General features: G+C 40.6%; 2 protein-coding genes across 5 annotated transcripts in view; one reads left to right on the forward strand and one right to left on the reverse strand.

Moving 5' to 3' along the window:
* Positions 1-1,986: 1,986 nt before the first annotated feature.
* On the reverse strand, positions 1,987-12,731 carry PGRMC2 (progesterone receptor membrane component 2). The gene is made up of 3 exons (XM_031607460.2): positions 12,359-12,731; positions 3,918-4,073; positions 1,987-3,196 (listed from the first exon to the last, which is right to left on the reverse strand). The coding sequence occupies exons 1-3, from the start codon at positions 12,690-12,692 to the stop codon at positions 3,099-3,101; spliced, it is 588 nt and encodes a 195-aa protein (XP_031463320.2). The 5' UTR covers positions 12,693-12,731; the 3' UTR covers positions 1,987-3,098.
* A 373-nt stretch (positions 12,732-13,104) lies between these two features.
* Positions 13,105-27,510, forward strand: part of JADE1 (jade family PHD finger 1) — a 149,904-nt gene continuing 135,498 nt past the window's right edge. For 3 of the 4 annotated variants that reach the window (XM_090138739.1, XM_090138738.1, XM_090138737.1), the window contains exons 1-3: positions 13,105-13,856; positions 17,837-18,011; positions 20,256-20,356. The gene's annotated coding sequence lies outside the window, so the exon portion shown is untranslated. Of the gene's footprint in view, positions 13,857-17,836; positions 18,012-20,255; positions 20,357-25,868; positions 25,949-27,510 lie in introns of those variants that run through there. The other variant, XM_090138743.1, reaches the window with a different exon arrangement.

Raw genomic sequence — 27,510 nt, forward strand, 5'->3', positions numbered from 1 at the left:
TCCAAGGATGAGTGTCTCCATAAGAGTTACGATGCTGATTTCACTGAAGCTTCCAAGGATGTGATGTTGTTCTGAACAATGAATGCCTGCTGTATGCATCAACTTCCTGTTAAAATGAAGGATATGGTGTGCTTCTAAAGCACTGTTTAGGTTGTCATCCTCTAATCACTAGTGACTTTTAAGGCAGGATAAATGAGCCGAAGTCAGATCCACTGGGCATCAAAATATATGATTATATCTGTGCAACGTTACTGCCAAGAGATGACTTTTTTTTATGCTGTAGTCTTCAGTTACTGCTAAGTTGCTTGAAAGCAAAAATCATCCTTCTACTCATCTTTGATCACTTTTTTATTTAACCAATCTTAAATCATAAGTATTGGGGCATTGATCTTTTTTAAAAGTGTTTAAATAATTTAAAAAAAGAAAGCAAACACCCACATTCATGTAATTTTGATCTGATTAAGCTTCACTGCAGTTCTTTGAGCATGTGAAAGGAAAGGGCTGCACTGGGTTAGTAAGGCACAGCATATGAAAACAACTGCTCTTTCCCCAGTAAGAAGTTTCACATAAAACAGACACAAGCAAGACAAAAAGCTCAAGCTACAGCTCTGCCAGATATAGCAATAGTAATAGCTGTAATAGTAAATAACAGGGTAAGTCATGTCAGGTGGTAGGAATCTCCAGCCATGGCTCTGTACGGTAGAAGCTGTAATACAATCAACTGTAAAAGTATTCTTATGTGGAAGCCTGAAAAAACTTGATCTGATTGTCCCATTTGATACAAGCATAAGCCGCCTATTCCCAATCCACAGCTACACGCATCTTGATGCTGTAATGAGGTGCAGGAACTGGAGCAAGAGCTAACATGTGATAAGCGTACTCCAACTACAGTGTAAACCTTTTAGATTTGGTTAAAATGAAGCAGTAAGGTGTCTGGATAGCAAATCAGCACACAAGTTTACCAGCTGCTGTCCTGCACAAGAAAACTTTTCTTCATTTGCTGGCAGCTTCTGCTTTTCCATCTAAATTGTATTCCTGTAGTTAGTTATACCAGCCTAACCAACACTGCAGCAGCGTTCGATGATTAGCAGATAGATTACTTATTATAGTAATAATGCACAAACAGAAGACTGGACACTGCATCCACACTCAGTTAACAAGGATGCGACATAAACAGAAACCAGCACCTTAATGAATGGCACACATTAATGGCCACCCATGTACCTAACTGCATTATTCAGCTCCTATGAGAACCTGCAAGTGGAACCTTTAAGTTGAAATGGCTTCAGTTCTGTTGTTTCTTCTGCTGTGATAAAACTATTATGTTTCAGGCTTGCATATGCAAGGAAAAGAATTTAATCTGCCTTCTAGGACATGTGAATTACAAGCAATTCAGTGGAGGATTTTGTTTCATTTATATTGACACAAAACTCTTTCAGTCAAACAGTAATAAAAACATAGTAGTTCCTGAAATTTCAGGGTTGACAATTCAACAGAATGAATATATGGAAATCTGTTACTGTAAACATATCACAGATAAAATCTGCAAGCACAGATGCAGATGTAACCCATAAAGCTGTAAGTCATGAACTTAATGGTGTCACAGTTAGAAATTTGGTAAAGTAGGTAGTGAAGTTTCTGCAAGATCTTTACACTGATCCACATGTATTGATCTCCAACTGCAAGCGCCATGAAACACACTGTTTTTTTTGTACATTATATTATTTTCTAGAATGCTTATATACAATCACTTGATTTTTTTCCACCATAAATACATGGGCATAAGTTTACTCCTTTAACTACAACTTACCTGAGTGAGTCTTCCAGTTTCTTCAAAAAGTGGGACTTGAAGAGAAAATCAACACCCCTGGAGCTAGGAACATTAGTAACAGTGAATCTTTCACAGCCAAGACTTCTTCCCCTTACTTTGTATTCCATCATATTCCACCTCTGCTTGACAGATTCTACATAGAGTCTGACAGTCCATTTGGTATTGTACATGCTTTATTAAAATGGTACTCGTATTTACAATATCTGCAGAAACAATCCTTCTCAAGTCTTGCATTCAGACAGACACGCACACAGACACACGCGCGCACACCCCTTCACTCTACAGGGGTGTGAAGGCTATGCTCCCAAAAGTTAGGCAGCTTCTGGAAGAGGAGGGAGGGTGACTTTTTTTTTTTTTAAATTACTTAAAAAGAAGCGTGGGAGTATGCATTTGGCCATCACAATGCTAATTTAAGTATATGTAGTATTAACATATGGCAGTAACACTGAGTATTCCTCTTTTACATTCTATACACAGAATGACATCAAGGTTTTCCAGTCAACAGAACATTCTAACTTCAGTCTCAATGTCGCTATGTAGTGACTATGAAAGAGGGCTTTCCCTTAAAACAATTCAAGTCTATGCAAGCGAAATAAGGCACAATTAATATTTGATTTGATTCAGACGAATGGGAAAAAGGAGTGGGAGGGAGGCAGGCTTCAGATAATAGTTGTTGAAGAGGAAAGAGTTTTACCGAATCCTTTTGAGAAAAGGATGAATTTTACCCCCATCCTGATCTATGTGGACTTCTCTTAGAGAACTGAAGTATTCTGCCAGGGCTACTAAGGCCCACGTACAAAACAAAATTGGAAATTCACATTATAACACCAGTGTCAGTAGTCTAACCTACTGATACTGATGCACATGAGCACATCTTTGTTTAATGCTGAAGGATAAGACAAACATGAAACAAGTTTTAAACCTTTTAGTGAGCTTGAAGACTCACATCTTTAGAGAGTTTGTAATATATGCTATTTGAAAAGGCTTCAGCTTACTGATAAAAAGGAATAGCATTTTTGCCTTTAAATCCCTGGCCCCTCTTCACTAAGCCTTACCAGACATTACAAATAAACTGCAACAAAAAGTTTGGCAGCACAAATAACGTCTAGTATTCAAATGTTCAGTTGTGACTTTATTATTTTCCTTGTACAAAACCTGTTGAATGTTTTTCGCAGCAGATGAACTGTACCCAAAGATGCAGGACATTCTGTGATGGGGAAAAGAGGTTGCAGTTCCGAAGGCCCCTGACTTTGGTTGTTTACAAAGTTCATTCCTGTTTAGTGTGATCCTTGGTATCTTCCTCATCTGTGTATTCTGATGGTTCTTCCCCTGGTTTTAGGAGTCTACCTACGTAGTCGTATTTTTCTGAAAGAGATTCATGATTCCATTACAATCAAAAACAGCTTCATTCGCAAGTTAGCCTGCATTGCTGCTAATTCATTTTTCCCACACACACATTAGGGTTCTGAACATGAATCACTGGTATTGATGGCAATTTATCAGTGAGCTCAGCTGCTAAAACAGTCTTGGTACCATTGCTGCTCACTACTTGTTCTGCTCTCAGTACTTTGATTTTGATTCTAATCAGCCTGGCTTTATCACATAAAGGCTGAAAATAGTGCTATTAGAACCAGCATGAATTTCCTCTGCCTGTTTCAATTTCAATTAATGTGAAAAAATTATTTCCCTCCACAGGCATACTTCCATACATTTTAGAAATTATTTCAAGACAAACTTGTTCAACTCTTAATGCCCAAATAACTCTTTGTCCTAGTCATAATTCAATGGGATCCAAAGCAAACACCCTGAGAGCAGGAATTCCACTGGCTAAGCTACTCTACACTGAATAGCTGAAAAGAGGACATCTTTCTTGTATAAAACTATCAGGGTAAAAAAGTTATAGTGGGATATAGTGGCATCTTCTCTAAAGAAGGAAGACCTGAAATCCATGGTCTTTTCCTAGGAAAGCCACATTGCATTATTAATGTCACTATCAACATCTCTTAAAGATGCCCTAAGCCCAAGTCAGTCATTTTATATTAAAAGCATTTCCTTAAGCTTAAGATGTTCTAATTTGAGCAGTTACCTTTAAATTGCATTTCCCACTCTCTTACACTTTCCATCTGTACAGCATTTAAGTCCGATAGGTCATCATATTCATCTTTGAGTGCATCTTTATCTAGACAGAAAGTTGCTAGTCCCCTGGAGGCATCTCTGCCAGCAAATATTCCATATGGACCCTCTGAAAACAAAAAGACAAAACCAATACCTTCAGGTCTTTGCTTATTGACTCATGTCAGTTCTTCAGTCTGCCACAGCCATACATGAGAAGTCCCATGCTTTTGCAGCTTTGACACTATGGCTGTCCAATGTTCAACAACACTGCAATTCAATCTTAGGTATCATTAGGAGATAAAGTCTGCCAAGAGAAGCAGAGTCAAGAAAACAGCTCTGAAGGGGTATCTGGAAAAATCGCTGACCCTTGATGCAAGTCAAGTGATGTGAATTCCAAAGAGATGGGAGGCCAGCATTCAAAAGAAATCTACTTCTATTAAGGAAAATACAGAGCAGCTAAAAGTAGGATATGAACAGAACCAAATCACATGGACACCTTAGTAAGAAATCTATTTAGAGTGCCAGTCAATTACTTCACTTGCAGAGCCACCATAACTTGACAATCAGTGGATCTTTTGACACATTTCTTACTACAGTGAACATTTCACTGCAAAACACAATTTAGAAACTGAAATGAATCCTATACCAAGATGTTTAATTTACTCATCACACTCAGACACTTTTCATAAAACTGGTAAGAGGTAGTAATGGCTGCCAATGGCAATGTAATGCAGAGCTTTTTCAAGAAAGAAGTCTTGCTGTATTCCAAACCAGCTGCCATTCAAATGATCTCGCTGTTGATGTTCTGAATGAGGAACACAGGCCCTCAACATTATAAACAGCTTTTACAAAGATCATGCACAATTGGTAAATCCTTAAGAGCGACTATAAATTGCAGTTTAAGTTACCTGCCAACAGTATTCTGCCCCAGATTTTTTCCCTTCCCTAAAGCATTTAAAACAAAGTTTCCATAAACTCTATTTATATATCATTCTCAGAATTTTGACTAACTGTTGTTAGAGGAGCACACTGGCCCTGCCTGAAGCTCTGCATCTGGAGTTTTAAGGAGCTCTATAGCCACTGCTGAGATGCCACCTCTTGATCCACTAGCTTGATGCCAGTTGTTTCTGCTGAAGAATTATACTGTTACTCAGTACCGAGCCCTGAACACCCTTCCATCTCAACAGCATATTTAGTTGAAAGCGTGAACGCCTTTAGAACATATGTTTGTGTTACGACCATCAGTGCAAGATTTCTCCTAATATATGATAATGCCAGATGCCACTATATGGCTACATCTTTTCTAAAACTGATTTTAAACGCTTGTGTTTTAGTGTGTTTACTACAAGAGTATTCAGGAATCGTATACAAACAATCACACCAGGTGCAAGCATTCAGCAGAATGCTAGCAAGTGAAAACAAGCCTTCAGACTCAGCACCTGAAATTCCAGCTCTGCAAACGTAACTTTCAAAATACCACATTCTTTCATCCATTACTACTGAATTAGGAACGTTTTAAGAAAATAGTAAAAATGAAAGCCTGGCTTCACCTTACTTACAGGGCTGGTAAAGTACAAGTTCAGACATCTCAACACATCAGCAATCTACTTTAAGATTTAAAGCTTCCCCTCAGGTAACTTTACATGGATAAATTTTAAATGCTGTAATTAGTACAGAATATACACAGCTGTATTTTGCTATGACCCCTTGTCTACTATTCACTATATAAATACTGATACTGTGGTCCTAAAAAGGTATTTTGCACATCAGGTCCTGGGAGGTCATTCAGGAAGGTGCAAGCATAGACAATTCTGAGTAAGAAACAGGCTGTGTGAACATTATCTTATGGCAGAGACATCAGTGCAATCCCTGAAGTACTCCTCCCACAGAGTTCTTTCATGACCAGATGCAATTTACTCCACAAGTCCTACCTACAGCTCTTCTTTTATTTCCTTTTGTCTGCCTATCTATTTAGACTGGCTCCTGCTATAAATAATTCATTGTGCCACCAGTATACATACTGAAGAGATTGTAAAAAGAGATGCTAGTAGTACGTATGTAGACTAAATCAATTTTTCAAGACTACCACAGACTCTAAATTGTTTTCTTTCTCTGTACCCTCACAAAATTAGCTACTTCCTAGCCAAGTACTTCACAAATTCTCCTCCCACGTCTATTTGACATCTCAAAACAATAAGAGGAAAAGTCATGTAACTATCAAAAAATCATTGAAATATCTCCATGTTATTTGGCTACACACGGTCATGAGCCTTACATTAAGGAAGCTTTGCTTGAAAAACGTTTTTCTTCCCATCATTGCTTTCACTGTTACCAGCCTTTGTTCTAGTGTTAGCTCAGCTTTGAGACCAAACTGTTATCAAAACTATGTATTTGCCTGCCTGCCTATCTCTACCTCTGTAATACCACATTTATACGCTGCCCTTTTCCCTGTATGAAGTCCTCAATTACCTTACAACTCTACCTTATATAAAATATGCCCTCCTTTAATCTAAGCACATGCAAATACTGCTACCCACTGCCTGGTACAACTCCCAGGAAGCAAGGATTCTCCCTTCCTTGTAAAATCCAAATAAAATCTGCCCTTCCTGACAGATGTGTTCCAGCCTGACATTCATCTTTACCTACAAATGAACTGGGCAGGCCTGAGACTTGGTAAAACTCAAGTCTCTTCAGTCAACAAATAAACCTCTCCAACTCTTGCACTCAGGAACAGGATTTCAGCATCTCCTAGCCCTGTTTTGGATCTTAAATGAAGAATTAATTTTTCTTTGCTTCCATACGTTAAGCAACAGCAGGCAACGAAAAACAATATTAGCACACAGTATTTAGACACTTGGAAGATCCAAGCTGAAGGTTTTATTTGGAAGCATTTTTTCCAGTCAGTTGGTCCAAAACAGGCTGAACTGGATCTTGGAACACAACCTGCATTTGAATTTTCAAATGATTTCACCAGTAATTCCCCAAAACCGATGTTGGTGCTCATATCTGGAGTAGATTTTCTCGGCGTACCACAAGGACCATTTCAGTTATCTGCTGATTTTGCAGAAGATCCCACACTGCTGCTCCAGAACCAGTAATGAAAGTGAATGCTGTGCACCGAACTCCAGATTCCTCTGGCTGTCAGTACAGGGACCTGCACCACAAACAGCTGTACATGGACTTGGTGTCTAACCTAGTGATACTATCAGCTATCCAACTGTGTTCCATTTCATGGGATTAATGCACATTCCTTGAAGAAGCCATGCAGGCTAATGAGCTTCAATTTACACCAGTTTTCATTTCTGAAAGCAGCCGAAAAACACTTCTGAGAAATCACCAAACACATTGCCCATAGCAGGTGTTCTTAAAATCTATGCATCCTATGCAGCCACTGGAATACAGCCCTGTTCCACCTGCAGGCTCGAAATTCATGGACAACATTCTTTAAGCTCCAGAAAAGAATAAAGGCAAACCTCTCTTTTAATGTAAGTTAAATGACTGAATGGAGAAAGAGCAAGAAATTGCTGACAGCTGCACTAACTTACCACTTTGTCTACCTTCTCTGCTAAAAATCAAAACAAATCTATATCTGCTTAAAGTTTTCCATCCAAATCTTGAGACATCTGTTCAGTGTTGCTCCTTTTATGAGAGAACTAAAAAGCTACAAATTCAACAAAGCTGTCTTGAGATGCAACTTGAAAACAGAAGTTTTCTAATAACATGGATAAATGGAATTCAAGGTAACATCATTTTAACTTCAAACTCACTCCAGATTTACAGGAATGGGAAGATGTGGATCAGTTTGAAGTTACAACTTGCATGGAAAGTAAACATTCTTTGGAAAATGATCCATAAAGTCTACGTGCTGAAATGGGAACTGCTCGGGTCTAAATCGGACTTCTTAGGCCCAGGCCTCCCTTTCCCTTCTGCCAGCTTTCACTCCAACTCTGTGGGAGAAGTGAAAGAAACAGTGACCTAACTTGAACTGGAGAGGCTGTCAGTGAGCACTGCTCAGACAGCCTGCAGCTCAGCTGTCAGGAGGCTCTGGCACAGAACTCTACACTTGGAGAGGACACCCATCCCAAACTTCGCCTCAGGGAGAAGTAAGTACTCTGCCCATAGTTTGGTCCACTATAAAGTAAGCAGTGCTAGCCAGGGTCTTGATTACATGAAAGAGAGATGCACCACTGTGTGCTGGATTTAACATCTATACGTCATTAATCACAAGGACACTATTGCACCATGTACATCACACTTGGACAAGTCCCCAGATCCCAATTTGAATGATTTTACTAGGGATTTACTCAGCCAGCTTATATCAAGCAGTTGTTCAAGTGTTAAGGAATATATTCAGCTAATCAGTAAAGGCAGAGAGCAGCTGTTGGTCACAGAGTACAAGCTGCAGAGGGCAGAGAGCTGCATCTTCCTGCATACTCCACACTGCTTCCTCCTCTCAGGGAATGGGGACCCTTTTGTCCCGCTCCCTTGTACCAGAAGCACAGAGACAACCTCTTCTCAGTAGGTGTTTCTGAACCTTTTCAGTTTACTCATTCTGGTACTACCATACTTTTCCCAGAAACACTGGTTTCTTTGAGAAGCTGAGTCCCAGGGAGAGACCACCTCCCTTGCACAACACCAAAGAGCAGGCAAGCATCAAAACGAACTGCAGAAGACCCACACCTCACAGGAAGACTGCTCCCCCCATCTTACCCTCTGTACTTGTCTCTTAACACTCAGCCTGTTGTGTTCTGCCGATAAGGCCACCCTTAACAGACTTCTCCAGACACAGCACACATGCTCCACCTGCAGCATTTCACTCTAGCCCTGCCCTTGTACGTGAAGTATAAAAGCATCAATACTATCCAGAACAACTTTTAAATGCAAGTATAATTAAGCTCACAGCACTAAATTCCTAAGGAATTGGGCAGCATCATTTTATATTACATAAACAATGGAAGAAATGACAGTGTTCAATTTTTCAAATAATTTAATATTGGATATTCTAGTTGTCAGTTGCATTTGCAGCAAACAAGAAAGCCAATTCTCCCCTAATTACAAATGAACCACAACAGAGATATTTATGGAAGGAAATACTACCACAGCCTGATCTATTCCTCTTGAAAAAATGGAAAGTAGGGATCTTTGTGACACTTTGGCAGACTGAAGTGGGATGAGAAATGAGCTGACAGTGACAATGTATTATAGGAAAACTATCAGGAAATTGACTATTTTAAATAATGAGAAATTAAGACCCAAGAAGTGATGTGGAACAGTTGTGTATACTGGATTGCATACAACCTTGCTTTGTCACACTCAAGAAATTTGTCACGCTCAAGAAATGAGTTTTTTCATAACTACACAAAGTATTTTTCAGTTGATCGAAACTTGTTTACAGTATTATACTACCATGCCAATTTAAACTCTGAATATTAAGATTACTTTATCTCTTACTATGCCTTTCTATTGACCAATATACCTTGAGGAATCTTAATGTAAACAAACATGAAAGTTAACGTTACAATAAATGAAACAGTAAAAATTGTCTCCTGTGATAAAGATATAAAACAACAAAGCACACACTAAAGGTATCAACCATTAGGCTCTCAGTCATGAGATGTGCTTGTGGATGGGGAGATCACCCCACCACAATTTAGTTGATATTCTGACCTCATAATTTTTAAAGTGAACCATTAATTGTTTGCTTGATTACTTGCAGAGTTTGCAGATGATAAAGGAAAAGGTAATAAAGATTAATAATCAAACAAAGCATTCTAGAACTCAAACGGGAACAAACAGAAGTGATATTTATTTAATACAACTAAAAGTGAAACAATGAAACAAAGGTATGCTTGCAGGACAGAAGACTATCTTAGGAACCCTCTAAGTGATCTTTTTAGAGAGCACAATGTAAAAGAACTGATTCTTGGAGGCACAGACAGTTAAATGTGTGATACAACCTTCCTGCTCTCACCTGAAATGCACCAGACGTATCAAAGACTAATTACCACTAGGATAAATTGTGGAAAGCTTAAAAGAGTCAATGTTAAAAAAAAAATAATTGGAAGATATTTTGATTAAATGTTCAAGAAATGGAACTTTCAATGATGGCTGTTTGAAAGGATGAAGTAAACAGTCTATCCACTTCTTTTAGATATTAACTGTAGGTTTTAGTGGGCTCTTCACTGAAACAGAGCAAAGAATACCAGGATTCAGTGGACAGAAACTTAAAAAGAGCAGAGCTTCTAATAAAGTCAAGAGCTTTGCAAGATCTTCAGTGAAATCTCACCTGTTGGACAAAAACGTGGGCTAGATGACAATTCTGTGTATTAACCTTATGCACAAAGTACAAATGTAAGGAAAACATTTGCATCCATACTATTGCGGGAAAAAAAAAGAAGAGACTTTCCAGTCAAGATGTCAGAAGCCCTCTGAGACAGCCGTATTACTCAGCAGCAACCCAGAGACAAGAAATAGCCTAAGAGACAATAGTGAACCTTCAGCCAATGCAGATTTGCCACCTTCAAAGCTGGGGCACCACTATGCATCAGTGCCTCAACAGAATACAAGCAGCTCCCAGACCAAGCTCGTGCTGTCAGCAAAGTCAGAGCTCTCAGCTGCTTCTTTTTCTGTTTAACAAAACTTCGCCATCGTTTTGTCGGTTTTGCACTTCTGCTGTACTCCAGCTACGAAGCATAGAATTACCAAGAAAACTTCTGCAGACATCTGGTTACTGTGACAGACGTCCCTGTGGAAAGGCACAGCTTTAAAAGCTGAAGACTTTTCCACCTAACTCTTTTCAGATCTTTTAAGGTCTCCAACCACTCATTAGTTTTTTCTTCGTTCTGGTCAGAAAACAATTGTAAGAAAATACTACTTGACATGCATCACACAGACTGACCACATTGGTATGATGTGATAGAAAACACAGAACTGATGCATAGGTTGAGCACCAATTTCTTAATGTGCACACATAACAGAGATCTGACAGAGGAAAATTATGCCGGGCCTGTTATTAAAAGGCCATTTTTCAAAACAGGGCAAAAAAAAAAAAAACAGAAAAAAACCAACCAACCTACAAACACATGTCCCTCTGTACAAAGGCAGGATGCACTCCTTCAGGGAAACCAGCTGCTGGCACTTATCAAAGAAGCAGGCTGATGTGCTTAACCATAATGCTTCAGTTTCTTCACAGCAGTGGGCCGCCAGAGGCAGAGGACGCAAACCAGTGATAGTATCTACAGAGAATAGCCCAGAAATTGTCTGATAGACAAAACAGCTAAACTTAATGTTGTGACTGTGGTTCAATGTTATTTCATGGGGGTAATTTTTGAAGAAATCTATCAATTCAGCTTCACCCATTAACAGGTGTAATCTAGGCACAGCCAGGTAGCTCAGAGCCTAGTGCTAGCTTTTCCAGTACCCAAACAGAAAGCATTTTGATTCACTTACGGCAGCTTCAGTTTCTGTGACTGGCAGCAGAGTTGGTATCAGATCCCCTGAGCATGACAAGAGCACAAGCCTGGTTCAGCTGTACAACTGCTTGTCACCGGTTGGGACCGAACACCTGCAGCACTGTGCTTTTATGTTTTTATTTTTATAACCTACGAACTTAAGAACAAAACCAAACACGAAAAAGCCATCTAATTTGAACTATTTCCTGGGAAAAAAAACACAGCGTCCTCTCCCCTCTGCCCCTCATACAAAGGCACTTGTCACACCTACTACGAAAAACTCCTGTGTAATTTGATTAGATCCGGTTTTCCAAACCACCATTGTTTCAGGAAGAAAATGAGCAGCAGCCATAACTCACTTCCTTTGGCACTGGGTTAGCACACACAGCTCAGCACTTGCCCAGCTCATTACGTGAAACCACTGCGTATTTATTCCTCATAAATGATCCACACGGCGAACATGGAAACCTACCGCTGGCTCTGACGCACGCTTCTTTATGTGTGAAAGACACGTTTCAGCACTGAAGAACGCTTTTGTCTACCTTTCTGCCTGAGAGAGCAGGCTGCTTTCCGCACACACCTAGCTGGTATCGGCACTGTCGGCCCACCAGCTCCCCCTGCTCGCCTCCATCCTGATTACAACTCACGCTGTTATGTCACCTGCACCTTTAGGTAAGCAGCCAGCCGGCTTTACTCCTCCCTGAGCCGTAACAGCTAGAAGGCAGGAAGCACCGCTCGCCTGCACGTGGCAAACCTACCAGTAGGGACAGAGACAAACGATTAAAGCACCGCAGCCCCGCATCCGTCAGGCAGCTGGAAAGCCACCCGCGAGGCGCCGCGTCTCGGCACGGCACCGCCGGGCTCGGCGAGGCCCTGCCCGCAGCGCTCGGACCGCCGCCCCCTCGCCTCCCCCGGGCCCGGCCGGGCCGCCCCCACCTCCCCCGCCCTCCGCGACGCTCACCGGGCCCGTAGAACTTGTTGCCTTTGGTCACGTCGAAGACTTTGCCGTTGACCGCCAGGAGGATGCGGGGGTTGCGGGTCCCGTCGAACTCGCGCAGCTGCTCCAGCGAGAAATCCCGCCGCTTCATCCGCGGCAGCGGGGCGGCCTGGCTCTGCTGGGCCGCGTCCCCCGGCCCGCTCCGCTTCCGCCAGTGCAGGTACAGCCGGTACGCGGCCAGCAGCGCCAGCGCCAGCAGCCCTACGTGCAGCAGCATCCCGCCGCCCGCAGACTCCCCCGCGCCGCCGTCGTCGCCGCCGCCCGCAGTCCTTAGCCGCCCATCCCCGCCGTCCGCCATCACCGCCAGGCCCGCGCCCGCCCGCCGCCGCCCCGCCCCCCTCGGCCCCGGCCCCGCCCCCCTCGCCGCTCGCCGCCTCCGATTGGTCCTCGGCCCGCGGGCACCGCCCCCGCCGGCCTCGCGCCCCGCGGGCGACGCGGCGGAGGACGCGCCCCGCCTCTGGGCTCGCGAGAGGCGCGGCCGCCGCTACCGCGCCTGCGCGGAACGGCGCCTCTACTCTCTCGCGCGAGGCGGAGGGAGAGGGGGGCGGTTTCGGGAGTTTGATGCGCGGGGGTCCCGCGCGGCGTAACGGCCGCAGCGCGTGCTCAACGGTCGCGGGACGCGGCGCGCGCGCGCCCCGCCCCTTCGAGTCGGGTGCGGGCGGCCCCGCCTGCCGGGGGTGGGGCTGTGCGCCTCGGAAGGCGGTGCGCTGTGGGGGGGTTGCGGCGGGCGCGCGGCTGCGCGTGTGGCTGGATGAAGGGGTCGAAGGGCGGCCGCGCTGGCCGCCGTCGTAACCGCCACGTCGTAAGGCGCCCTTTAAGCGGTCGTTGAGAAAGTGACACGTCTGCTTGCGGCTATGGTGCAGAGGGCCCTCCCGGCTTTGTTCCCCAAGGCGGCCAGGCGTGCCCGTGAGGTGACGCGGCACGGCCCGGCGGCGAAGCCCTTGAAGGGGCTGCTCGCTGCGTCTCGCTGCCCGCAAGCGCGGGTAAGCAGCGCCGTCCATTTTGGGCGTCAGAAGAACTGACTGACTAGAATTGCCGTTTGTGCTGTAAAACCATGCAGTGGCGGCGCGTGCGTGTCGTATATCGTGCTGCTGCAACACGCGAGCAAGAAGGAGATGACACGGTGAAAGACTGAAAGCTTTCTTCTTTCCATGGAGGGACTCGGTCATCTCTGTAGGAGCCCTTCTCGTAGCACGCATTCGGACTGCGTCTTGAGCACGCGTTCCCAGGCACAGCGGCGCCAGTCGCTGGAGAGCAGCTGACGGTAGCTGGGCAATGTCCGCCGCTCTGCCTGGCGCTGCAGTGCGAGGCAGCAGCGCTGCGCACCCGCTGGACTGACGTTACTCGTGTTACGGCGTGCAGCAGAGGCATCCCTTCCTGCTAACGGCTGCCGTGAGAGCGAGTCACCATTTCGTAACTCGGTTACAAAAGCTGGAGAGCTCAAATATTTTCACACAGGCAGGTAAACAGTGCAAGAACCCGTCAGAAAATAACACTTAGCAACGCTGAGCGTTTTCATAAAGCTCTGCGTTTTCAACACCTGTGATGGTCAGGTGTTTAATCTTCTGCCTTCTGAGCCTGTTTGGTAATGACAGCCTCTGTGAGAGAACAGGGTGAAGTTTACACCGGCTAAGGACCCGCAATTAAAATTCATGGGTTGCTCTGAAAGTAATGCCTCCTATTTATTTCCATGGATCAGATCCAAAGAGCATAATAACACTGTTTGTTAGAGCACGTTCTCAGCTCTGTCAGAACACTATTTTTCAGCAGTGACTATCATTAGCTATGAGTTCTTTGCCAGCAATGAACAAGAGCCCGCATGCCACACACTTAACAATCTGTACCAGTGGAGGTGACCCACTATGACCACTGCTGAAATGCACCACCCACAGCCTCCCTGTGCTCACATCCACTGTTTGGTCTTCATAAACATTCAGCCAGCATCAATAAATATCCAATTTCTTTTCTGCACAGAGGAGTTCAACTACAGATGTTCATTTATATCATGGACCAACATATTAAAATAGGAGGTGTTAATTTCAGAGCAGCTCTCTTACTGCTACTTCTCTTCCTCCTAATCAGAGTAGGTTATAGTTAATATTCATATTATTAAGCTCTATTAAGAGAGTATTTTTATCTTAACAAATTACATCTTGACTGTATTTAAGAACAGTTTTTTATCATGGAAGCGTAAAGTGCTTGGGCACAGCTATGGTGTAGGTCAGGAAAAAAATGGAGATGTACTTTTACCTACGGATCTGTTTCCTTTAGGGGTTTAAATTAGAATTTTTGCAAATTTTTACAATGTTCTCCTAATTACCTCTGCATTTTAAAGATGGTTGTAGAAAACAAAAACAAGTACTAGGAAACGCGAAGTACTTTTAACCATCTTCCTACTGTCTCCAAATTCATACTGACCAAAGTGCGTATCTCTGAAAGTATGTGGCTTCTGACTGAATGAAAGTGGTGTTCTGCCGTCTTCTGGGAGGAATTATTTCACAAACCTGTGGCTACTAGAGGCCTTCATTTGTCTCTTCTGACTGCCCTCTTACGATTGTATTACTACATCAGTTTGCTTCTGTGAGCTTTGGATCTAGTGCAGGAAAATGGTGGCTGTTGTTCATCCCATGAAGAGAGCTGAAAGTGAAGTGAAACTGTTAAAACGTCAAGTTTAAAAGAATTTTGCTTGAAGTGATTTAAATGCTAGAAAATAACAAAATAAAATAGAAATAATATAATACAATGTTTTTTCACTCTGCTCCTAGCTTGAACTGCCAGGGAAGTTTGCTGGTTCTCCACTGTGACTGTCTGCAGAGTTTCTGCTTTCACTGTGTTTGGTTTGCCAAGACAGAAAGCCTCTCCTTATAAAGTGTAAAAATGACCTTCTATAAACCTATGACCAATTAAAGGTCCGCAAAAGACCCTTACTTCTGTCTTGCTTCTACTGTTCTTCATGTGTATTTTGTTGTTCTTCTGGCGTGAATAAATCTTTCTTTATCGAATTGGCAGCTAACTGCCACAGACCCTGATCCGTCATTGAGGAGCCCAAATGTTGCTAACGTATATAGTTGTGTGTGTAATAATTACACCAACATGATTAGAAGACTGAAAAGAGCATCAGGTGTTCTGGATTACCTGTTAAAAAATGAATACTTTGCCAAGTTCTGAAATTAAAGTGGAAATTCTTTCATATCATTTTTCCAGAAAGAATTTTGTCAGCCCTGGAAGTATATGTGTGAAAGAATTTCACCAATTTTCTAATTTCATGTTATTGCTCTGTAGCTTTCATTCTTGAATTATGTTTTTTCCTAATAAATTTTGAGGAGCACCTAGAAAATGAGTAATTTAAACTATATTCCTATGTATTCTAATCTGTTGTTACTTGCTTATCCTTTAGTTCTTGGAGGTTAATAGCCATTAGCTTCCATACCAGTATCTCTGCCCTATCTGACATAACTTGTTTTAGCAACAAGGGAAAAATCTTTTAAAGTTACTGCTCTTTGGAGTGAGAAGTTCAATCTTTTCCTACATTAGTGTACATTTTCTACTTCAAAATAGCTCCTGCAATGTTAAAAACATGTTACATATTAGCAGATAAAGTTTTTCATTTCCCATAAGCTATTTCCTAGTCTTTGTGAATGGTGTGATACCTGAAGTACCCCGTGATAAGATCGCAGCAACAGGTGAAGTTAATCTCCAACAAAACAGACTAACTTTGTTCATCTGTTAGAAATGTACTCTGTCTGATGTTGTGTGTCACAGAAAGATCTCTGTAGTTCAGACTGGGACCAGCCCAGACCTGTGTTCACCAGTGGGCAGACCTGTGGGCACCAGTGTAGCGCTTACCAGCTGGCCGGCTAGTAGTGCTTTCCCTCAGAACCAGGGACACATTTCTGCTGAACCTGCACTCTGCTTTGGGCACAGCCACCTGGAAGCAAGAGGACAGGTTTTTGGTATAAATGAGACATACTTCTGCACTAAGTAACTGCCTTTTCCTATTTGATGGTTGATAGTATAGGAGAAATTCTAAATGCCCAAGCCCTATCGTGTGACTATGTTAACTCAGGATATAACAGGATATACTGGCGGAAAATGGAGGTACTGTGTAAGACCTGCAGAAGAGTATTCTTCATCAGGTCTCCAAGAAGTAGTGCAAACCAAAAAAAAGCGTATTATGCAGATAGAAGTGCGGAAACTGGGGGTAAGATCTGTCTGGAGACTTGGGAAGTAGATTATTTGCAGGTACATTGCAGTTTGTGAGCTCAAGAACAGGTTTTCTTGCCATTCCTCAACTGCAGTGCCTCCTAGTTAAGGTGATGAAATAGATTATGAAACAGCATATGGGCAATGTAGAATTGAGGTCAGAAAATCAGTTGAACAGCTTAGTGCTGCTGCAAATAACCTCAGTGTTCCCCTTCTCCCAACTCAGTTCTCACCCATGGAGGTGTGATCTTTAGCATAGTGGGGCAGAATTGTACCTTGTGTATTTTACTACAACATTGGCATGCCAAGCTCTTAAGTAACTAGGTAATGTTTATCTGTACAGTGATACAGTTTAAATCCTATGAAGTCAATGAAAGCTTTTCCACTGATTTTAATTCCACAGACTTAAAAATATTGGAAATCTTGACTTGGTTTTAATGAGCTGAGGATTTTTTTTTTATTTTTTTTTTTTGGTCAATTGGTTGTTATTGTTATTTTCCTCTCTGGGAAACACTGTTAATGTGGACACTTTTCATTTAGTTTTAAAACTAATATAATGAATTATACTACCCAAAATAGGACCTCTTCTTGTCTATTGGACAAAATGTATCAGGGTTAAAACTCTCCAAAAGTCTGTCCTTGTAAGTCTTGAGCTGTTGTTTTTGTTTGTTTGTTTGTTTTTATGGAAAATGTGCACACATGCAGCTCCAGTTCATGGGCAGGCATTCATAGTAAGGGGTAAGCTGCTGAATTTCTCTGTTGTCAAAATCCATATTTTTCAGTTTTTGCTGTCTTTTTCTCTTTTTCATTGAGGGAAGGTGAGGAAGGTGTGGAATACAGACTGATTATGTGTATCAGGTAATTATATGTACATCAGCAGATCCCCAGAAGCATTTGCCCTTATCAAATAAGTAGTGCTGAAAATTTATTATGCAGCTGAAAATTTGGTTGTTGTTTTTTTTTTTTAATTAAGAAGGTGAATTTTGGAGAGTTGCTTCTGTTTGTGACACTCAACGTTCACTGATGTAGAACTGTCACCAGATTTTACAAAATCTCCTTTGCATTGGCTGAAGAAATTTCTCTACTGGAAGAAGTTACCACCTCCTTGTTTAGGAAAGCAGCATAGCCATTGTGTTAAACTTTGTAAATTAGGACCTTTGCCACAAACAAGCTAGGCAACAATTTTCTTTTTTATTTCTGAACATATGCATATTTAATGAATTCTCTCTTATTTTGCAGATGCTCTGAGTATGGAAGAGCCATTTTGGAGACTGAACAAGGCCATTGCTACACGTAGCAAACAAATGCATTTCCATCGCAGTGACATCACTGTGGAGCTGCAAGAGAGGAACATCAAATTCTGAGACTTACTGCGGGTGCTACAGGAACAAGGAATAAGAAACTTTATGTCAAGGTAATAAAAGAGGAAAGCTGCCCTAGACCATTGAAAAATAAGGCACTTGACTCAGTATGTTTCTGGGAAAAAATCAGATATTACAGCAGTGTGTAAGATATACTAGAATACTTTCTAAGTCTCTCATTATTAAAGCATTTTGAAAGTGAGTGTATCATACTGTTAAATCAAAACAGCAGCCTTTGACCTGCCTTTTACATTCACCAAGCAGAAGCATGTATGACTAAATAAAACACAAGACACTGGAAAAACAGGCTTGCTGTGTATATATTTGTATTTTCTCTTTGTGCCCTACCTTCTTCGCATTTTGAATGTTGTCCAGAGCTATGCTGAAATGAAATGGAAAATCCATCTTCCAAACAAGTAATGCAATATTGTAATTTATAAGGCTGTTAGAATTGGAAGCTGGAGGGACATTACACAGAAATAGCCTGTAAGGAGTAAAAAAGAGTTAACTTGTCTTCAAGACAACTTCCTGTTAACATTTATGTTCAATGCAGTCATGCAGAAGTATTCTTTAGAGACTAAATTTTGCTCCAGTGGTAACAGCAACCATTACTTCTAGTAATTTGGGCTGAGAAAGGACTGAGCTATGCAGGCAGTGTGAGGTGTATGTGAGAGTTCAGGCACAGGATAAAGCTTGCACAGAACGGTTTCCTATAGAAATTCAGAAATTTTCTCTGCTCCAGTGCTATTAGTGGCCGTAAAGAGGTGAAAAGTGACACAAAAATTTCTACATTATACATGAGCATATCTCCAAGTGTGCAGTTACACTGCCAGTCTAAGATCTTTTTTACTGAATGGCATTACAGCCTCTTTTGCCTTAAATAAATCATCTCTTTGTTTAGACCATGGATGTTCAAAATCAAGTATACCAATGTTATAAAAGAGGCATTCATGCTGTGTGGAGATCATGTTTATCCTTACTTGAAGAACCATTATACTATAGTAGGGTCACTTCACACAAGTATTTGGTCAGGAAATTTCAAACAAACTTGTACGCTTTATTCATGCTCATCATAAAGTAAGTAAAAACACACAGAAAATATGAAGCAGTATATGTCTGTGGTTCTGTATCAAGTAATATCAAGTCTGCGCACGCTGGATTTTCTGGCAGTAAAAATTTGATCTGTGTTGGTGTGTATACATGACTGCATTTTTATCAAATCAGCCAGAGCATATGCTACAGTGTTTTTTCAGATTTTATGCCAGCTTTCTGTCAGCTGAGCAGGAGATATGCCTGCTTACTATGCATAATAGTAGAATAGTACAAACAGACAGTATCTCATCTGATATGAACTCACCTGGGACGAAATTATTTCTTCAAGGTATTTACTATCTCACAGGATACTACCGTACTAACATGCAGTAAACCCTAACAAGTCCTTAGACAAATCTTTTTCAAGTCTGTGCATGTCTACATCTGATTAACTGTAGAAAGACTGACATTTCTTTTCCTCAGAGGAAAAGAATGGAAGCGTCACAAATTCAAACAGTATTTTATACCTTAGGCACATACAGAAATATTTTAGAATATGATGTACACAGAAATCCCAAGTGTACTTACGTATTTATGTAAACAACGACATGGGAAACATTAATTCATATGATAATTAGAAATATAATTCTTGAAATTAAAGGTTTAGGTTCAGGCTCATATTGTAAAAGAGGAAGATTTTATTTTGTGCATCCCTCCATGTTTCTTCTTTTAAATATGCAACTGCTGTGTCTTATCTTTGGCATTTCATCTTGAAGATGAATTGTCATGACAGAAGTTACTGGAGGTAAAGATAGTAAACAAGAACATTAGAGGGTGAAATGAATAATTTTTGAGTTTTCCTAAATCTAAGGGTTGAACCCATTAGTGTATAGAGATATTACTATCTTTGATAAAAATTGGCTGAGATTGTTCAAGGTTTCATTGAAGTTTTGCTAATTGTCATTATTTCCATTAGGATGTATGAATGTACTGTCACTGAAGTATTGTCTGTCTTTGGCCCTGGGGTGTAATCTACTGCAATTCAACATTCAGTGCCAGTTCTGCTTAACATAGGTTAAACAACCCTGGCTACTCATTTTTATACCTGCAATTCAGTCTTTACTGGGCAAGCACAACAATTTTTGAGGGATGTATAATGGACCAGCCCATAGAACCGATTTAACTGAAGAATAACAGAGGTTATGAAAACTGATATTGTCTCTGATTTTTCTTTTTTTTTTTTTTTTTTCCTCTAAACTGTCTAGTTTATGGAAACAAATGGAACTGGAAGTTTATAACAAACCTGGCAAAAGTGAGTGGTGGTGTAGGATAAACTGAAGAAATAATTGTTCCTGGCAAACTTGAGGTAAGAGCCTACCTGTACCTCCATTCCAGAGAATAATTTGAAAAAGATACTGTAAGGTATATGAAATTATACAAATGCAGATATACTTCTGTGAAGTACGGCATGTATTGTACGCTGTAAGTCAGCTTTGTTCTAGTACAACTGCATCTATGTTAATTGTGCTGGTATATATCAGTGAAAATGTTCTCCTAACTGACAGAATTATGGTAATAAAACTTTTACAGATACACGACTTCTAAAAATTGGAATTATAATAAGTATCATGCCTGTCTTGTGTAAACAGCACTCTAAATTTAGCAACAATTCTTATTATGTAGATCTTAGTTAAGAGTTTCTAGAGCTGTGGATTAGATAAGATAGTGTTAATATAGCACTTTTGGAATATTCAAAAATTGCAAAGGAGTCTTTCCATTTCTCTTGAAAAATTTTAGTGAACTTTGAAAAAATCATTCTTGTCAGGGCTGAAAAGTGTCTTTAGCAGTTTCCTCCTACTATTTCTGCTACCACTTTCACCTCTTAGAAGTTTATATTTGTTCTCATAATGACACCAGATTGTACTGGGAGACTGGTATTTTTGATACAGTTTTCTGTGGAGGAATGACATAGACTCTTGACTGCATATCACTATTCAGTTCTTACAAAATAAGAGTGCACATAATGTTCTAAAGACACATGTTGGGCTTGTAACCATTTAGATGTAATCTGCACTACTAGTGTTATTTTACTGCAATCGTATTACGTTATATGCAAGTGCTAAGTATGCAGAAGATAATGTGAAACATGCTGCAGCACTGAATTTTCTGGAAAGTGATGCTTTGTTAAAGCATTAATAGAAAACTCTTCCAAGAGAAATTTGCTGAAATACACAAAGTTTTCATGATACATAGCTATTTGCTGTGTATGTAGATAGTCAGTAATGTGATTTGTCATTTGACTTTACCTGCAGAAGAAACAATAGCTATCCTACCAGTGATTACAGTGCATCTGGGACTGAGGGGGTACAGCTACTGAGCCACAGATGCTATAGACACGTTTTCCTAAGTAGCTTTGGATGCTTAAAGACTCAGAGGAAATCGCAAGTCCTAAAGACTGAAAAATACTGAGTATAGCTGTTCTGATGGGTCTGATTCCCTTAAATGATTGGGTTTGTTAAACTGCTAGACGGCGTGGAAAAGGATAGCAAGTGTGTTGTGACTGAATAATGCGTGTATAACCAAGTATCCAAGAGATCTTTGGTACACAGAGACCCGATCCCTCAAATGCAGATGTAGTCCTGTTTTTTACTCCTCCTTCCTGCTTACATTCTCAGCATCTGCCCTGGGCAGCCTGGTCTAGTATTAGATATGGAGGTTGGCAGGTTGGAGCTTGAGATCTTTGAGGTCCACTCCAACCCAAGCCATTCTTTGATTCTATGATCTGGATTGCTAGCCTGTCTTCTGTCAGTGATGAGCTCTGGCAGTAAGCTGCAGAGAGTCTATTAAGAACCACTGCCCTTAACTGCTGGCCACTGCTCTCTATGCTCCCATGCCAGTCATACCAGCCTCCAGAGAGTATGCTGTCATCAAAATGTGTCTGAGTAAGAGCATCTCATTCACAAAAGATATAATTCATCATTAAACAGTAATGTCTATGAAACCTTGCTAATGCATTTTTTTTTATGTCAAAAACCTTTCTAAACATTTTTTTTAATATACATGTCTTTTAAAATAAGTTATATTGCACCACTAAGGCAAAACACAGAAATGTTTTGCACAGGATAATTTATAATTGTATGTAATTATTATAATTGTTATGCTGTTAACTCCAGTGCACTTAAATCTCATTGCAAAGCAGTGGCAAATGGAACTCCAACTTAGGATTTTCTCACAGATGATAGGAAAAGAAGTCCCCCTAAACAAAAAGATGCTTAGGCTCTCATACTGCAAGGCAAAACCATCTTCCGATTTCTTGAGTAGGTCTCTACAACCTTACAGCCTTACAGAAAATGAAAATAATAAATGTTCCTGTAAACAGGCATTTACTTTTTTTTTTTTTTTTAGTTTTGTTTTTTGGTAACATACATCAAGGCCTAATACTTATGCCAAAGCTTTAGCCCTCAGAATGATTTCTGAATTACATGTAGCTTTGTCTTCCCTGTCACTGTCTTCACGTTGGCTTTGGAGTGTTATAAGCAGTATCAAGAGTGAGAACATGCCTCGTGTGGAAAACTAGCCCCCATTTGCTTTATTATTCTTCCCCAACTATTAGCAGTATCAGGTCTACATTTTGAAATTTAAAAAAAGAGGTGGAAAAAGGTATAGGTTCTCCAGTGTTTGGAAGGAGACTCAAAAATCCAAATCAATGCTTTCTCCTTTGGTACTATAAAAACTGAAAATTTAACAGTGATTCTTCACCTTTCGGGATTTTGCTACTAGGCATTGAGTTCCTCAAAGCCACCAGTATTATCTAATTGCTTACATAGCGAACTTATAGGGGGGATTAAATGTAACAAAAAGGGAAGTTGTTCTGAATATCTCCAAGGGTAGTGACTTGCCCTAGTGTATGGCTATCTTGTTCAAATGTTTTTTCCACAATATCTGTCCTACAATATGTCTATCCTAGTATCTGATCTATGAGCAGGACCATTGCAGGAAGAAATATTGCCTTTTCTAGTCTTGGACTCTGAGGCTGGGGGAAGACGACGGGCAGGAAATTGAGAGTCAGAACAATGGAGTTATTTTGGGAAATGTTACAGCTCTTACACCCTGGGTGAATTTTGTGCAGAGCTTTAGATACGGAGTTAGCATAGCTGACACTGAGATACTGGAGTAGGGAGTATCTTAGTGATACCAGTCAGAAGGATTGAGGTTTGTGCCTGTACTTCAGTGGAACCCAATATAGATATGGTTTTCTTTTGTTTTCCCTTAGGCTAGTAAATTGCAGTCATGTACTAAGAACATTCAGTTGTTATCCAATTCCCAGTCTCCTCCCAGAAAGGAAGGCAAGTTTCATCAAAAAGATTGGTAAAAGATTACTGGTGCTTCATATAATGGCAGCACATAAAGTCATGGGCTCTGGCTCTGGAAGTGGCCAACACACGTGGGTGTGCTGTGCCAAGACGGATACAGTAAATGTATTGTTTCATGTGCTGTTTTCCCTTGCAGCAGACTGTATTAAGGCGTTCCCAAGTCTCACCTCAACTGCCAGCTGCTTGTTCTTGACACCCTTTCAGCAGTGTCAACACAACTGTTTATGTGGATGTTTGTGAACTGAATCAGGAGACTAATTCAGTTTAAACTGCCCGACAACATATTCTTGCAGTGTTTTTCTTTAATACCTGTTTAGTGCCCTGAGCCCAATTCACACTGCAGCCTAAAAACCAGTTTTGTTGATAAAGTAATGTGGTTGTCAAGGGAACAGGACAGGCAGGAAGGAGGGAAAAGTTGTTGGAAGTAACTTAAGTTAGTATTGTTGCCAGAGGCAACGTGTCTTCATGTGTGGCTTTGTGGTGTTGCTGCTGACAGCTGAGCTGAGCTATTACTGTTGCTCAGAGTCCAGTGTCTATCTCACAGTCAACCTCAGCAATGCTGACACATCTGTGGGCACATTTATATCACTTTGCTCATCAGCGCTGATAAATTAAAGATTAAATTAAAAGAATGCAGTTGCCAACTCTGCACAGTGGATGCCTACTAACTTGAAGGCTAATAGTCTTGCAACATTTTTTACCAATTCTTTTGTTCTTCACAGTTCACTGGACAGTAGTTTCCAGAATGGTTTTGAAAGGGTTGCAGTTTTACCACTCGCCTAATTCAGACAGAGAGCAGCCAATGGATATGGCCAGTTCTGCTCTTCCCTCAGACTTGCATCAGGTGCGGTCACCTCTTCTTTTGCACCAGATCAAATAGTCATGCAGTGTAAGAAGTCAGTTCCTTTTGAGAATCTGATGAGAAACTTCTTTTTTTCTGTGAAAACTTTGGTCTACATTGAAGGGGTTAACAAAAACAGAAGTTAAGGGCTAAACCTTCAGTGAGGATGTAACCACTTAGAAAAGGATCATTCATAACCTTCACAAGGTTTTAAAAAGGAATTCCCCATTCTCTGCAAATATAGTACTGTTTGGTGAAGTTGTGGAACAAAATCTGAATTAACATATTGTGTATTTGAAGCTGAAGTTCTCATTTTAATTTTTATGTTAATTTTAGTTTTCCACAAGTGAATAGCCCAAATCAGTTTACTTGTCCCAGGTCTTTATGCTGCACTGCTGCCCCTGTGTATCCCCTGTGAAGTTACTTGTACCCTGTAAAATACACATGAAATATTGTCGAGTCACAGCATTTTATGCACATTCAACACTCATTCAACAAAATTACTGCAATGTGAGGCATCCATGAATAAAAGTCTTGTGTTAGAAGCTGTGTTTTTACTATTGTTTTAATAGAGCAGTGCAAAACTGAAAAATCCTTAGTGGTCCTGCCAATGCTTTAACATTTAGAAGGTCCTATTTCCCATTTCCCCATAGCCTCTTTATGCTACTCCATTAGTTTTAAAAGGCCATAAAGAGAGCACGTTTAGCCACTCAGGAGTATTTTCATTTCTGTGTTATTCTTGCCTTTGGCATAGTAGATATGTGTTAGGTTTTGGCTGAGGAGAAAGGGTCACGGCTGGCCCAACTCTCTGTTCCAGTTATTCTTGGTTGCTGGAACAGTTCCTAGGGGCCTCAGGCTGCCATTTGTACTAAAATTGCTGGTAGCCTTAAGACTATTCAAGGATTAATTAGCTACAAAATGTGGGTAATTGTGACAGAGTAGCTAATACTGCTTATGTCTGAACAATCTAATTAAAGGCTGCACACATGAGAAGAAAAGAAAAAAAACTCTTAAGGAAAATAATTATTTAATAAGAAAATTTGGTCTATTATTTTTAAAAAGTTGTGTTCCTTCAAGTAGGATCCTAGTATTTATTGATTAAAAACTAGTATTTTAAAATTATTTCCTCTCTGGGAGCTTCATATTTTGCTCTTTATTTCATAAAAGCTTCTTTATATTTTTTAGAAGATCGCTGTTCACTACAAGCACATTTTAAAAATCCTTGCCTATGAAAAATCAGGAGTTCTGTTTCCACTATTACATACTTATTTTAAATAATTTTAAGAAGCCCATTTCTAAACTTATCATCATAGATATGTAAGTTCTAGATCTCCCTCTGTACAAAATGAGGTGGGGAGGGCAATAATTTTCTGCTGATTTGACAGTGTTTCTGTGCATTTTTATAGCTGTATTTTTATAATTTGTACCTGCGCTCCTTCTGCTGCTCCTACAATCGTTTGAGAGTACTTTGGTTCCAACCATTTTGTGTAGTGTGTCTTTGATGCTTCTTAGATATTTGCTAACAGAATCATAAAACCTCATATCTCAGATAAATTCTCTATATTCTTTGCTGTACTGTAGGAAATTGCAGTTTTCTTAACTGCAGGAGTCCCATGTGTGGCTGATAATATCTATTTCTTTCTGTTTTCTTAAGTCTACCACAGTTAGAAGAGAAGAAACAGCGTAAGGTCCTTTTAAGAAGAGCAAGTTCAGAGGAAAACTGTTCCCTTTTCTTCCTGTCCAGGTATAACAGGTTGTTTTAGAAAACACTTCTTTTTGTTCTAAGATATTGCAGTATCTAGTATCTTCTCAGCTGTTCTATAGGATGCTATAGCACTTCCCGGCCACCAACCATTAATGTCACTACTCTCAGCAGTCTCTGTGTCCTGCTCAGAATTAGATCCCTACCATGTCTTTCAGATACAGCAGGCGACTTGTTCTGGTCTCCTGCCTTTTACTTTCACCATAGCTGTTAATGAACAGCATAGGTGCTGCTTCCCATCTTTCTCCTCTCATCCCAATGGGCTGGCTGTAAGCTAAATTTAATATCATTCTGAAAGTACACTGAAATACACAAATATACAGCAGAATGGCATTAGACTTGTTATATGTTTATGACCATTATCAGCAATCAAGTGTAGAGTGGCAAGCTCTTCATCCCCAAATGATTGTAATTAGGAAAGCTGTGTTTTTTGAAGCTTATAAACATGAGTATAAACTTTTTATACAGGTAGATAGCGATAGGACAAGGGGGAATGGTTTTTTCCTAAAGGAAGGGAGATTTAGATTAGATGTCAGGGGAAAGGTTTTTACTGAGAGAGTGGTGAGGTGCTGGAACAGGCTGCCCAGAGAGGCTGTGGATGCCCAGTCCCTGGAGGAATTCAAGGCCAGGTTGGATGGGGCCTTGGGCAGCCTGATCTAGTGGCTGGCAACCTTGCCTGTGGCAGAGGGGTTGGAACTTGGTGATCCTTCAGGTTCCTTCCAACCCAAGCCGTTCTGCGTTTCTAAGATTCTGTGGTTCTATGACTCTACGATTCAGTTCCTTTTATAAATGCAAAGAGGAACTTGCTATGGTGGCTTGGTCTGTCCAGAGAATAGAGAACTGTGAACTTATGCAGGTGCACAAACTGCAAAGTTCAAATCTGATTAAATTGCAGACATTTTACAGCCAGGAATACAAGTGTTACCTTATTATGACACATGCAGTTCCTTTTTTATCAGCTTCCAAGAGGAGCTGATATAACCTAATCTCCTTGAATAAATATATTCTTACCCTTTGTTGTGAAAGTGAATTAGAAATAACATTGCAACTGATTTACATATATTCTCCGAAACATAAATAAACGAATCTCTGTTACTGAACGCAGTTTTTAACTAGAGCAGGTAGTTTTTATGATTGTCTTTGCAATACTAATCTGGTGATCAGCAGAGATTGTGGCTAGTATTGCTCTTCTTTTCTATTGATTTGCACTTGGGAATTCAATTAAGTGAGATGGCCTGTGTTGATGTAAGAACTCCTATGGAAATGTGAGAATATGGTAGCTGATTCTGTTGCTCTTTGAACTGAGAGTTTGGATGACCTGACTGGCAACTCATGAAAACATTCCTAGGTAAAGAGCAGCTGTTGTACTGGTCTAGCAGGATGGTCCAATCTGAAGACTACTTCAAATTGCTTTAACTTGTTTGAAGGCTGAGGATCAAAGTTCTGTGAATGATATAGAAAATTGTTGTATAGTCTCATCACTTATTTATACAATCAAGGAAAGAAGACTCCGAAAGTAAGAACGATTAAATGTCTATACTTTT

This window comes from Phasianus colchicus, chromosome 4 (assembly GCF_987193195.1).
Source record: "Phasianus colchicus chromosome 4, bPhaCol1.hap1.1, whole genome shotgun sequence".
Lineage (NCBI taxonomy): Eukaryota > Metazoa > Chordata > Aves > Galliformes > Phasianidae > Phasianus > Phasianus colchicus.